The 15,200-nt window shown below is 36.2% G+C and overlaps 2 protein-coding genes across 2 annotated transcripts; one reads left to right on the top strand and one right to left on the bottom strand.

Moving 5' to 3' along the window:
• Window positions 1–1,871: 1,871 nt before the first annotated feature.
• On the bottom strand, window positions 1,872–4,552 carry cbln13 (cerebellin 13). Its single transcript, XM_067363445.1, has 4 exons — window positions 3,178–4,552; window positions 3,039–3,101; window positions 2,838–2,969; window positions 1,872–2,750 (listed from the first exon to the last, which is right to left on the bottom strand). The coding sequence occupies exons 1-4, from the start codon at window positions 3,392–3,394 to the stop codon at window positions 2,473–2,475; spliced, it is 690 nt and encodes a 229-aa protein (XP_067219546.1). The 5' UTR covers window positions 3,395–4,552; the 3' UTR covers window positions 1,872–2,472.
• A 2,123-nt stretch (window positions 4,553–6,675) lies between these two features.
• On the top strand, window positions 6,676–15,135 carry zgc:66427 (uncharacterized protein LOC406256 homolog). Its single transcript, XM_067363702.1, has 5 exons — window positions 6,676–7,498; window positions 9,150–9,245; window positions 9,321–9,426; window positions 12,781–12,863; window positions 13,115–15,135. Exons 1-4 carry the CDS (start codon window positions 6,994–6,996, stop codon window positions 12,836–12,838), a joined length of 765 nt encoding a protein of 254 aa, XP_067219803.1. The 5' UTR covers window positions 6,676–6,993; the 3' UTR covers window positions 12,839–12,863; window positions 13,115–15,135.
• Window positions 15,136–15,200: the final 65 nt, after the last annotated feature.

Below are 15,200 nucleotides of genomic sequence, written 5' to 3'. Positions count from 1 at the left end.
CAGACAACTGGCAATTTAGTGATATCCTCGCAGTTGTGGTCTTGAAATCTTGAGACCGAGACAAGACCAAGACCTTCAAAAACCCGTCTTAAAGCCTGTTCACACAAAGAATGAAACTATAAAGATAATGATAAAGATATAGTTCTAAAAATAATTCATGTCATGCAGCATGTCTAATCGCGTAAGTACAGTGTTTATTTTGATGTTTACATTTGATTCTGAATGAGTTTGAGGCTGTGATCTGTGGCTAAAGGCTAATGCTACACTGTTGGAGAGATTTATGAATGAAGTTGTGTTTATGAATTATACAGACTGCAAGTGTTTAATAATGAAAATAGCGACGGCTCTTGTCTCCGTGAATACAGTAAGAAACGATGGTAACTTTAACCACATTTAACAGTACATTAGCAACATGCTAACGAAACATTTAGAAAGACAATTTACAAATATCACTATATTGATGATATACTATACTGATGATTCAGCTGTGCACATCCAGACGTTCTGCCCTTGTCTAATGCCTTTCATAATGTTGGGAACATGAGCTGGCATATGCAAATATTGGGGGCGTACACCCCGATTGTTACGTAACAGTCGGTATTATGGTGAGATTCGCCTGTTCTTCGGAGGTCTTTTAAACAAATGAGATTTATATAAGAAGGAGGAAACAATGGAGTTTGAGACTCACTGTATGTCATTTCCATGTACTGAACTCTTGTTATTCAACTATGCCAAGGTAAATTCAATTTTTGAATCTAGGGCACCTTTAAAGGTTTTAATGAAAACATTCCAGGATTTTTCTCCTTATAGTGGACTTCAATGGACTCCAAAGGTCAAACTTACAGTTTCAGTGCAATTTCAAAACGTTCTACACGATCCCAGACGAGGAATAAGGGTCTTATCTAGCGAAAACATCACTAATTTTCTAAAAAAATAAAATAAAAAAAAAAAGTACTCAAATATAAGTTTTATATTTGAGTATATAACTAATACTTGCACTAGCATATTGAATATGACCATTTAGTTCAAACTTTGACCTGTGGAGGGCAGTAATACACTAGCAGCGTCTACACTGCTGGAATTCAAGATGAAGAAGAAGAAGAGAGCTAGTTCAAGATGAGCATTTATGGTTAAAAAGTATAAACAATTTTATTTATTTTTTTTAGAAAATGACCGATCATTTCTCTATTCCTCGTCTGGTATCATTTAAAGCTCTTTGAAGCTGCACTGAAACTGTAATTTTGACCTTCAACTGTTTGGGCTCCAGTGAAATCCACTATATGGAGACTATCAGTATAACTATCAGTATTTCTTTTCCACTGAAGAAAGAAAGACATGAACGTCTTGGATGACATGGGGTTGAGTAAATTATCAGGAAATTTTAATTTGAAAGTGGACTAATCCCTTAATGATGAGATTATTATGCTAGGCTAGCAAACAGACATAACATTACCTCAGAATCCAGTGCTAGTTTCGACAACATTGTCTTGCTTCCTTTGAAGTTGGAGTGAAAAGTGTTATTTCCACTATATTGATTTTGTCAGCTAAATTCTCTGTTAGATTACATCAATTACACTATATCTGCTGGTTAAAGCCATGTAAAAACAAACAGCAAAAACATGTTGTAAACACTTTAAAACCGCAGCGCGTGATCTTAGAATAAACAAATCATTATCGTTCATTGGTGTGAACACAAATATAGTTATGGTTGTTGGTGTGAATGGGCGTTAAGACCGGTCTCGAACACTACAACACTATTAGCCACATAAAAACATCCATTAGCTGTTAATCCCAATGTTCAGATTATTTAGGACAAACCTAAATTAAACAAATGAGTTCAGTCAAATTATCTTTTATGAGTATTAGCACTTTATTTTTCTTTCAAGTTCACAGAACTGCTATATTTTAAGTAAACTGAACTGTTTCATTGTTTTGAGTTTTATGAACTTAAAGATTTTTTGAGTTGAAGGAAATTTTTTTGAATTTTGCCAACTTATTCAGGTTTACGGTGTCTTCTACTAGTTTTTAATTGTAAGTATCAAACATTCAGGTAATTATATGCAATCACATCTGGATTTGTATGATAATATGTATTTATGTCATATTATAAATTGCAACCAAGACTAGTAAAATAATGACATGCTGACTTGCTTTTTTGTGATTGTAAAAAATGCATTTACTGAATCGTACATTAATTTGCATTTGAAATAAAAAAGCTGAAGTAAAAGTCTTGTCAGCAAAAAGAATAAAGATATAGATTTCCAAAATGTTTTCAAGTTCAACGTCATTAGAGAAGCAAAACTTTTAGACTTCTTTATTATTATTATTTTTTCATACCTATCATGCAAAGGAGGAGTTATCATACCATGTTCTCTTCCTTTGATGTAAATATCACACATATATTATTATTATTATTATTATTATTATGAAAACAGTAACATTTTTTGTCACAATTCTGAATTCAGTTGACGCTCACAGAGGAAAAAGCAGAAAACCGCTGAAACTGGTGTAGCTGTTGTCATCATCATAAACCCAGCTGTTCTCCCACAGCTGTGTGCTCACTCGATCACCCTTCACCAGCGAGAGAACCACACCATTGCTGCCGTTAGTATTGGTCACGGGCTTCTCAGTAAACACAGAGCACTGGATTTGATCATTTTTATAGAGACTGACTGCCATTTGTTTAGTAGAGTGAGCGTGAGCATAAAATCTGAAGAAGTAGACTCCATTCACTGGTGCTGTGAAAATACCTGCGAGACACAAATGAATTCAGATTGAATATACTTAAACATCATAATTAACATAATAAAGTAATGTGAATGGCACAGGTTGGTTACCTGTGTTGGAGTCATACACGTTTTCCGTGTTAGTGAAAATTTTTTTGTAGATCAGGGTTGTCCGAGTATCAAAGGGTCCAGTTTGATCTGATCCAGATGCCAAAAGTCCAACTGAAAAGGCAACCTTTTTGCCTGTGAAAAGGTAAGTTTTTTGTGTCATGTTTACACTTGGTTTTAAATATAACAATTATTTCCACTTACCTTTATTCTCTGCCTGGATAGATTCAAGTTTATCACTTGAGGCTTTTGTGATGGTCCTTAAAGCTGTTCAGAAGGAACATTTCAGTATAATGTTTCGGGCTGGAAATGAATCAACAAATCAGTGTAGATAAAAATGTACCTTCATTCTCTCTCTTCAGCTCTTTCAGAGTTTCCTCTGTGGCTGTCAGCCTTTCCTCAATGCTCTTTAGCTGTGCCGATGTGACTGAATCATGTGCGAGTGAGACCCCGACACAGAGCAATAAAAGCATCTTTTGGGCTGCCAACATCTTCAAAGCTATATGATTTTCATAGTGCATGCTGAATTTTGCACTGTTTGGAGCAATACTGAACCACATGATGCTGTAAAGTAAATATGACCCTTGTATTGTTTGGTCTTGCGACACTGACTCAGAAAAGCAAATTAATCTGTATTTAAGTGAGAAGATCAAATCTCACTAAATAACTTTTGCAGCAATACTCTGCACAATATTTGAAATTGTTTCAGGCATGTTCTTTATAGACAAATGTCACAATTTATGCATGAAATCGGTGGTTTGTTCAGAGACAAGTGGCTTTTTTTTTTATTCCAATAGTTATTAATTATAAAAATAGCCTATCGTTTATAATATAGCCCAATGATATGAAACTATACAGCATAAATGTCCAGCATCATTCCACGAAACCGGTCCGATTTGAGTCCCTCTGACCTTTTCCAGTGTATTTTATCTATTGGGTTACCAAAATATATTTTTAAAAGCTTTTTGTATTAATTTAAATGTCTCCTTTAATAATGTTTACATACATTTTATCTTTATATTAGAAATTATTTAGTTTTTTCAGCAGACACCACCTATTTTGTCATGTCTCTCAAGGCCTTCTATGAAAGTGTACTCGGGATATGAATAATAAAATGAGAAAAATGTCCATTCATTTTGCCATTCCCATAAATATCCATCTGTGCTTTTTTGCTGGTAATGTTTTATTTCTAAGTAAATTCATGATTATCTAAGTAAATTCATGATTAAAATCACATCATTTAGTTCTGTACCTCAGTAACCCCTCAACCCCGTTACACAAACCATGATGAACTGATACTTATGTGACATCATTAATAGGAAGTGACATCATAGACGTCTTCTGAACAACATTTTGAGAAGACACAGGCAAGTTACCACCTACCTTCTTTAATAATTATAACTAAATTATGTTGTGAAATTGTGATTGTCAAGCTTAAAGACTCAACCCTGTTACATTAATTAAAGATAGAAAACTATTACTTGTGAAAATTATTTTTGTTATTTCAACATTATTCATGATTTCTTAATATCATGCATGCCATGTGCTCTCCATTTATTCAGAGCAGTGGCCAATTTGGGCAAAAAATCACAACCCTGTCACACTAAACCCTGTCACACCTACATTTTTATTATTATTATTTTAAGTTTATCAAAAAGTAATTTAAAGTTAGTTGAACTCTGTCTGAAATGTTCCGATCAATCAAGAATACTGATTTTAGTTAAAATTCTGAAGTTAAGCCTTTGATCAAAAATGATGAGGTTGCTGTCACAAAAAGTGCCCATTTCAGGCTTTAGTAGCAAAAGTGTGAGATTTTATGTAACTTTTATATTTTCAATTCCTGAATTAGTGTGAGGGACATCTGATTAATAGGAAAATGTTGATTTTATCACAAATACATTTTATAATAATATTCAGAGAGCTCCCATAGTGTCCATAATTTAAAATAATGACCAATAATAATAGGGATTTGATGCCTGGGATGGGAAAATATGTTTTTCTGGAAGTTAAATATGTCATTAATGTTCAGAAAAAAGTGTAAGTCCAAATCATATTTGAAGTGTTCACTGTTGTTTCCCAAAACAGTGTGAACATTAATTTAAAAAAAGTTAAATGTTAAAGGATTAGTTCACTCACCCCCATGTGATCCAAGATGTTCATGTCTTTCTTTCTTCAGTCGAAAAGAAATGAAGGTTTTTTGATGAAAACATTCCAGGATTATTCTCCTTATAGTGACTTCAGTGGCCTCGAGACGGTTGAAGGTCAAAAATTACAGTTTCAGTGCAGCTTCAAAGAGCTTTAAACGATACCAGACGAGGAATAAGAGTCTTATCTAGAGAAACAATCGGCCATTTTCTAAACATTTTTATTTTATTTTATACATTTTAACCATAAATGCTCATCTTGAACTAGCTCTCTTCTTTTTCTTCTTCTTCTTCTTCTCTATTTGAAGTCCAGCAGTGTAGACGCTGCTAGTGTATTACTGCCCTCCACAGGTCAAAGTTTGAACTAAATTGTAGTTCAATATTCATATAAAATATGCTAGTGCAAGTATATAACAATTAATTCAAACTTTGACCTGTGGAGGGCAGTAATACACTAGCAGCATCTACACTGCTGGGCTTCAAATAGAGTGCCCCAGGGATGACGCATTTTTGTAGGCAAAACCCGGACGCGAGTTAGCATTTTAGGACTTCCGGTTTCAACGCCGTAAAGTCTATGGGTTTTTTGAATGGGTTTTTTGCTAAATCGCCTGAAATAAGGTTTGTGGTTAACAAAGCCTCTAAATACTTTCACGTTTTGATCTATGACATAAAACACACCAGTTATAACCCACTTGTGATTTTTTTAACTTTTACTGTGTCTTAAAATCGGTGGTTGCTAACAAGTTGCTAAAAGGGACTACTTCCTTTGGCGGGGACTTTAGACGTCATCATTAAAAACGGGACATTTGGACAGCATTTCTCATGAAAAAGTGGATAAGTATTCATAACAGCACAGATCATAATCAGTGAGCATGTTTGTAAATAAAGTTGTTTTTAAATACAGTTTGAGGAAGATAGGTGGTGACGTTGATCCGCGACCATTGTGTGCTGTAGTCCGTTTATAGCCTACTGTTAGCTTCTTATATCTGACGACTTTATTTAGGCTTCAAAATCTATACATTTGTGTGAACTTGTAAAGATTATCTTGATAGACAAAACGTTTAAGTGTCATAACCCTTTGTTAAACACAGAGCTTATTTTCTGCGATTTTCCAAAAATCTTTCAACTGAGGGAACCCGTGCTCCGCTAACTTCCGGGTTGGCCTACAAAAACGCGTCATCCCTGGGGCACTCTATTGAGAAGAAGAAGAAGAGAGCTAGTTCAAGATGAGCATTTATTGTTAAAACTTAGTTTTTATTTTTTTTTTAGAAAATGACTGATCATTTCTCTAGATAAGACTCTTATTCCTCGTCTGGTATCGTTTAAAGCTCTTTGAAGCTGCACTGAAACTGTATTTTGACCTTCAACCATTTGGAGGCCAGTGAAGTCCACTATAAGGAGAATAATCCTGGAATGTTTTCATCAAAAACCTTAATTTCTTTTCGACTGAAGAAAGAAAGACATGAATATCTTGGATCAAATGGGCGTGAGTAAATTATCAGGAAATTTTAATTTGAAAGTGAACTAATCCTTTAAGTCTACATGAATAAAAAAATAAATGTACAAACTTAATATAGTACATATAACTAGGAAACATAATCTCCAAAAATATGTATTGCACCCTTTAAAAAACAAATTAAAATGGCGGCACAGATTTTAAAAATAACTTGCTGTGAATGACACAATCATGCTCCTGCTACTCTATTGGCTAAAGAGTTCATTTAGAACGTGACGTCACACTGTCGGTTGAACGAAGAAGGAAAGAGGCCAACTTCCGGTGTGATGCGTTGAACAGGGACCACGGGACGTAACTGCCAGGAAAATGCGGTAGGCAGTTGTCATAACTGAAAGCGAAATAAAGCGCTGCACAGCTCAGTGCTATCTTTACCACTTAAAAATAAATGTGGCATGTGGTTATATGGCCTAAGGGCTTTGTGACGGAAGCAATCGGGTTAGCTGATCAGCCATCGATCGATCGGTATTAGGGAGTGCGCGAGCTCTGCGCGCGGCCGAACATGGGGACGAGATCGAGCCGTTTACACGAGGAAGCTGCTTCGACACCTTTCGATAAAGATGGCATCAAGAGAGAGTCCTGCCGACGGGTCCGAAGCACCAGGCCCACTAGCCTCATGGTGGAGTTCTCCGGGAGTTTCGACCATGACTCCGAGACGAACCGCAGCCGGTCGGAGGAGGGCAGCGACTCGGATACCGGGCAGCAGGCGAGCAGCGACGGCAGTCCCGCCGACCGCCACACATCCCCGTCGCTGAGCAGCCAGGCCTCGCCAACGGACGAGAGCGGAGCCGATGAGAAACGCGAGGAGGATGGCAGTCCAGGAGGCCCTGTGGGCGGGGAGGAAATAGGCCGTGCACCGCAGCGCACTTTCTCGGAGCGTTTGCCCAGCGGTCGCCATTCTTCCACCAGCGGCGTCACGGCGAGGTCCGCCAGGGTGAGAGGGACCCACGCTCGGCCAGTCTCCGAGGCGTGGATCGGCCTGTACAGACTCAACAACCGCCACGGTGGTAAGTTGAAGAGCTGATTATTTCGTTCCTTCAGCAGTCATTTCAAACCTTACACCCTGTTCTGTCATTTAAACCGGCACTGTTTACAATGAAATGCAGTTTACAGGAGCTCAACAGCTTAATGTATTATGTATTAAACAAAATTAGCCTATATGCATTTATCCATACTTTTCAAAAAGGATAGTTAGAAATATTTAAATTGTCATTATTACTCTTCTCATATCAAAATATATTAGGTTTGACAGGCCAAGTCACCGTTCACTTTAATTGAAAATGGTGTAAAGAAAGTGACAGCAGTTGTCAGTCTATTTTTGTTTTTAACTAGTTTGCTTAATGAAAGTTACAATGAGGTTCTATTTGTTAGCAGGAACTAACAATTAATAATGCATTAAAAATGATCTTTTTCAATGTTAATTTTGATATTTACTACATTTTTAAAATAGACACTTGTAGCTGAGTATATCATTTAGTGGTCCTGTATTTTTATTAACTAATGTTAACAAAGATTAATAAATAATGTAACACATGTATTGCCAGTTGTTAAATTTAGTTAAAGGATTAGACAACTTTTAAATATACTTTTCCTGTTAATTTACTCACCCCCAAGTCATCCAAGATGTTCATGTCTTTCTTTCGTCAGTCGAAAAGAAATGAAGGTTTTTGATGAAAACATTCCAGGATTATTCTCCTTATAGTGGACTTCAATGGAACCCAAACGGTTAAAGGTCAAAATTACAGTTTCATTTCATCAAAGTTTGAACTAAAATGTCATATTCAATATGCTAGTGCAAGTATGTAACAATAAGTTCAAACTTTGAACTGTGGAGGGCAGCAATACACTTAGCAGTGTCTACACTGCTGGAATTCTAATAGAGAAGAAAAAGAGCGCTAGTTCAAGATGAGCATTTATGGTTAAAAAAAAAAAATTAAAACTTTATACGTTTTTTTTTTTAGAAAATGAGTGATGGTTTCTCTAGATTATTCCTCCCTATTCCTCGTCTGGGATCGTGTAGAACGTTTTGAAGCTGCACTGAAACTGTAATTTTGACTTTCAACCGTTTGGGCTCCATTGAAGTCCACTATAAGGAGAAAAATCCTGGAATGTTTTCATCAAAAACCTTAATTTCTTTTCGACTGAAGAAAGAAAGACATGAACATCTTGGATGACATGGAGGTGAGTAAATTATCAGGAAATTTTAATTTGAAAGTGAACTAATCCTTTAATGCTTTAGTAACTGTTACTGAAAGTTTATGTACGTAATGAAATAGACAGCAAACCTAATTTGATATGTGAGTGATTTTTGTTTTTTTAAAAGCATATAAAACATGGAAGGTGATTAAAAGAGATTAATGGTTCTGCACTAGACTAATGAGCTTGTGGTGTAATTAGGCTTTGGGGTTTATAGACATTTCAGACATTCCTGACAGGATGATCCATGATGGATTTAAACGCAAAGACAAAAAGTAAACCCAGTTTACTAATGATGTCTATGATATTTGTTTTTTACACTATATTGTTCAGTTGGACATAGTCCAGCCAGGGGGTTCAGAAAAGTGGGCCACATTGGCGTCTGTTATTGTGACTGGCCTTCATTTCATGAAACGCTTTCTGTATCTCCAGTTTGCATTATAGTTTTTCTCTCCTTTCCAGCTATTCGTTGTCCTTTTTGCACCAAGCCGTTCCCTGGAGGGCGGATCGAGGAACACCTTTTAAGTTGTCTGACTTCTCCACCTCTCCCTTATAACAGTAAGCAACGAAGCATCCAGTTTGTTTTTATCATTGTTTTTCTTTCTTCTGCTCATATCTTATTTGTCCAAACAGCGGATGTGCTTGCTAAGGACAGTGGAGAATGCTCAATCTGCCTCGAAGACCTCCTACAGGGAGAAACCATTGCTCGACTGGCTTGCCTGTGCGTCTACCATAAGAGGTAACTGTGAAGCACACTAAATGGGGATTTCAGTGTACATAAATTTCCATAATCGATCATTGTTTAAATTAATGATCAATTAATCGCTAACCAACCTCTCTAATCCGAAGCGCAACTAAGTTATCACGTTACTTAACCACTTGCTTAACCAACACAAAATAGGTGTCGTTTTAAAGCTTTAGAAGCTTGGCTTTACAGCGAATATAGTGAATATGACCATCACTTAAAATGTGCTTTTAAATTTACTGACATATTAGAAGTGCTCAATTTTTATAGCATGAAAAAACTGCTTTACATGAAAATGTGATTTGTAAAATCATCGTACATAACAGATAGACTTGTCATAAATCATTGAAAGGTCTCAACTAGCAGAATACAAGCATAATTGTCTTAGAGTCCAAAGTATTTGTATGAAAATGCACCGCCGACATGTGTAAACCATATACACGAGATGCCATCTATACACATTTTATGCTATGTTTTTGTTTGTAACTTCACAAAACATTCGTAAACGATAGTATATCGCATATCTTTATTCAGAGCAGGTGGTCTCAATGTATAGATCACGTCATTCGGAGTGACATGTCTTGCTGCTTGGCTAAAGCTATAGGATTTCCTGGGATCCGATCGGGTCATGATCATGACGCAGTGTTTTCTAACGTCATTTGAAAGTTGAACCAATGGAAACTGGATCTCAGATGTGGTTGGTGGGTGGGTGGGTATAGTGGCTAGGGATGGTGTGTCGAGACCAATCAGAAATGTTTTAAAGCTGGAGCGCGCTTGGATTGTTTTGATCGCTCAGATTGACAGATCTTGATTTAATTGTGCCATAGAATAGGAGCAACAGCTGAAACTTGTCGTTTATTCTACGTACTAGTGTAAAAGTACAGACTTTCGGTACCAAGTCGGTGCTGACATTTTAAAAATGTGACAATACCGGCATTTTCCTCTAGCATTTTGAGCACTGTTGAATGGATTCTTAAACACCTCTGATTGGCCCTTGTGTTCACACACTCAACAGATGTCTGTGATTGGCTACATGTGTAACGCTCGGTGAAGAGATCAAAGATGACTATTTACAAGATGTTTGAAGCATTGATCATTGTAGTCAATCACAGACATATCTGTTGATTGCATGAACACAATGACCAATCAGAGACATCTGTTGATCATGTGAACACAATGGCCAATCAGGTGTTTAAGAATCTGTTCAACAGCGCTCAAGATGCTAGAGGGAAATGCTGGTATTGTCACATTTTTAAAAATTTCAGTACTGACTTTGTACTTTCATTGTGGCGTTTACACAAGTCAGTAGTTCTTACATTCAGTAAAATCACTTGTTTGGAGTTTTGAAATGAAATTAAATACACTTTATTGTCCCCAAAGGGGAAATTTGTGTTGGACTCAAGGTGTTTACACTGACAAAAACAAACAGATTCAACAATGCAAAAATAATAAAATGAAATGATAATATTCATTCATCATTTAACATTTTTATTGAAATAGGCATAAAAGTAGGGCCCTATAAAATCCGTTTTATTTTTTCCTAAATTCTGTTTTTTCCGTTTTAATTTTTCTGGATTCCATTTTTTCCATTTTATTTATTTTTTGACTTCATTTTAATGTTTAAATTAAATTTTAGTGATCAAAAAGCATGTCTAGTTTATTGAAATAATGAATCTTGTACAATTTACCAACAATTTAATAAAAGTTTAACAAAAAAAAATACATTTTTTTTAGGGCCATACGTTTTATTCTTTCCCCTCAAATTTTATTTTTACCAAATTCTGTTTTCTGGATTCCATTTTAATGGTTTAATTCCATTTTAATAATCAAAAAGCATGTCTAATTAAATGAATTCTTAAAAACAACATTATTTATTAATTAAAAAAGATATTTTTATGATTTTTTTTCTTCAGAAGCTCTGTTGTGCATTTAAATTTTTCTGGAAATCAAATGAACGCATACCATTTAATTTATCTTTTAATCATGAAATTAAACTTTTTTTGTCAAACAATGTGCTGCACAACAGAGCTTTACTGTTAAAATAAAAACATGGAAAAAAACACTGAGATTATTGTTTAAAATATATTTTAGTAATTTATTATTAAATTAATTTACCTAAATTCTACTGTACAACAGTAATATGTTTCTGTCAAGTTAAATCGAACTTTTATTTTGACGGTTTGCCTAGAGCTTTGAGTTTCTCTGTTTATGACGGGAGTTTTCTCAAATGAAGCGGTTAAATGCTGATGAAGTGACTTTCAGAGCAGCTCTGGAGATGAATTTGTGCGTTCATATAGTGAGGCAACAGAGGACGAAAACACTGCGAGCGTCGCACGTGCTTCAATGTGCGTGCGCCTGCGCGATTGTGTGTGAGGTAAATGAAACTGCGCTTCGCATAATTCATTTTCAGAGGCACACAGATATGCAGGATTCATGTTTAAATAGTCTTTTTGCGGTTTAATATTCAGTCACAAGTCTATATCACGATTTAATTTACGTGTACTGACCTGCTTTTAATTCATTCATCAAAAATTTGACAAATTCCGTGACATTCCGCGTTATATAGTAAATTCCGTTTTTATGAATGGATTCCGCGATTCCGTGATCACGGAAATTATAGGGCCCTATAAAAGACTTATTAAACTGATTATATCTACATATTGGAACTCTGTGCCTCCTTCCAGAAGGTAACAATTCATACTCAGTATGCAGTACATACAATGGATCGGCTAAGATTTTATGTACTTCTCCAAGAACAGACTGTTCAAACAATGACTCAAGGGAAAAATGGTCCTTTCTCCCAATGGTCTTCATTGCTATTTTTACCAAGCATGCAAGCTTAGATTTTACTTGAATTGTAAGGTTACCAAAAACCATACCGTAATGCCATATCTGATTATGCTCTCTATAACTGCCTGACAAAACAACCACATGATTTTCTGGTCCACTCCATAAAGCTTTAGTCAAAATACAATCTTTGCTGCACACGAGAACAAATTGTATCCACATGAATCCCCCAACTAAGTGTATTATATAGATACCAAGGTAGACATTAGGTGTGTTCGACGTGAAGCAGTGCCATCAAAGTACCGCGATTAGAGAGCAGACGGTGTAATGCGTAACTACAGCATGCTCACTCCATGTTTTGCGCATGAACCACACGCACCTCAACTACGCACTAATGATGACATTGCTTAATCAACCATCGATAAGTTTGATCAATTATCGACAATTGATCGATTAATCGTTAGCATCCATAACACTAACCCTTCTAAAAATAAAAAATGATAATTTTGCTGTACAAATGAATGCTTTCGAATATGTAATGGTTGATATTTCTCCTAACAGCTGCATTGACACATGGAGCAAAGTGAAGCCATGCTGCCCTGAGCATCCTTTTGAATGATTCACGTGCAATGACAATGACTCAGGTGAGCTAGTAATACAAGTAAAATTTATTCGGATGTTGTCATTTACTCACGTTCATGTTGTTCCAAACCTGTATGACTTTTTTTCTTCTGCATAAAATATATTTTTGGAATAATGTTTCTACATTGGACCCCAATGTTTGATTGCATGGACCAAAAAAACTTTTACCATTTTTGAGTGAACTATACCTTTTTTAAAGATTTAGTTTTTTGTTTTTAGATTCCTCCTAACTTTTTCCCCCCCTTCTTTTTAGGAGACTATACCCCCTGGCAGGAGCATATATTTTCTGATGAGAGGATTGAAAGAAAGACACAAAGGAACAAAAACAAATAGCAAACATCAACACGTGCTCAGCTTAGTCAGTCTGGCCCCGAGTGAGCCCGGCTTTAACTATCTGACGTGACTCTCGAGACTCGGCTTTTCTCTTGCTCTACAGCACCTGCGCGAACGCCGGGTTTGCTCTGCTTGCCTTTTCTCTTTAACTCTTTAACTGTTAAACTGAATAGAACTTGTACCAATGTAAACGGAGAGAAAAGTTACACATGGAACGCCTCTCCGCGTGGACATCTCGATCATCTCCCGCAGTGGGATGGCGTTTGGGTGGTTCTTACCATGGAAACGTGGTGATCTGTCGTTTATAACGTTTGGTTTTGTGCAGCCTGCTGGGGTTGCGTTGGCTTGAATGAACTACTCGAGTTTGTTGGGCAGATCCCAAATGAACGCAAATGAGTTGTACATGCGTAAATATTGCACAGGATTACTTGTGAGGCATGATGTTTTATATTGCGAATGATACATAATGATGTTTTTGGGGATACTCTAATTTTGTTTACCCTTTCCACTTTTTGTTACTATAGGAACATTTCAGAGGCAGAGTGAAATTTCCAATAGATTCATTTGATTAGTGACTTACTTTTATCCATCATTGAGGCAAAACTCCCTCTCATTTCCACATCAAGCTCGATCTGATTGCTTTTACTCAGTGGAGCTGTATATTGTTAACAGATCAGAGCAATACTTCCTCTAGTTAGATTAATGGACGTGTTATTGGTTGCAGTGAAGTGTGTGTGTTCAAGTGTGTACTCAAATGCAGAAGATTTTGACGCTGATGACCTGACCGCATGTACTACTCTACGAGGGAAAGATGAAATGTCTCAGAAATTCATTTACTGTACGCTATTTACACCAGGCCTTGTCTACGTTGAATGAGGCCATCTGTGGTGTGGAGATGTGTGTCAGGCGCAGTAATGCCATATGGCACATGCTTTGCCTGAGGATGGCGATTGAGAACAGCTGATGGGTAATTATGACAATGTCATCGACCCCCTTGGAATGAATAAATCCAAAGGAAAGGTAACTCTTTTAGACAGCCCTCCAGAGAGATGCTTGTTAAATATTTACAGAGGATTTTTATTTTTTTTCATGTTTTGAGGTTTAAGGGGTTTCTTGATATCATGTTCATTATTCAGTTGTGTTTTGTAGCGGTCTGTTACATTTTTGCCTTAGCTCAAGGATTCATATATTTTGAGTGGCTTTGAACGAAGATTTCCTTGCCGCCTCAGAGAGATGTCGTCTCCTTCTACCTTTGAAAGTATTGCAATGTGTTTCCTTTACATGACAGTCTAACGGTTCTTTCCAATAGAAAACACAAGAAATGCCAAGCGTGTCTGAGTGAGTCAAAGGCACGAGTCATTTTTACAGTTACATTCATGTTTTGTTGGTGTTGTGGAGTGGAGGGAGGTATTGTCAGAGTATTTTGACAATCTTTTAAGCTCTGTAAGTTAGCTTTTGCCCTTTAACTCATGTGGTGCCATACCTCAATATCCATATTTACTATATTAACCTGGGGCTTAGCTAACTCCAAAGGTGGTGTTTGAAAATTTTTTGTATTAATAATTATAAATTGTATTATATATATATATATATATAAACATACATACGCAGTATAAATCCTATAGAAAGTTCTGTAATTATTCAGTGCTAAGGGTCTTTACCCACTTGATCCTGTGTTTTTGAGAGTTGTCGGTCAAATATGAATGAGTTGGGAATGTTCTTTAGGTCAATATGATTTGCAAATATTCTCATCCCCAAACACAGACAATCTGCCTTCATTCTGCTAAAGAACAATTGAGTATTTATTTATTAAAATGTAAATATGTATCACTTCAAAATGGCTTTGTCTTTTGTTTGTCCATGATGCTGTTTCTATGCCTAAATCTTTTGTATGTCTGAAAAATTGGTTTTATATGTATTTTTTACAATAAATATGCTTAAGTGTGATTGTTGTTGTGCTTTGGATCATCTTTTCTTGTGTAAATAAATCGCGTGTCAATATAAAA

This window comes from Chanodichthys erythropterus, chromosome 16 (genome assembly GCF_024489055.1).
Source record: "Chanodichthys erythropterus isolate Z2021 chromosome 16, ASM2448905v1, whole genome shotgun sequence".
NCBI lineage: Eukaryota > Metazoa > Chordata > Actinopteri > Cypriniformes > Xenocyprididae > Chanodichthys > Chanodichthys erythropterus.
Note: the sequence above shows the minus strand (reverse complement) of the source record. Positions and strands in the feature narration are given on the sequence as shown.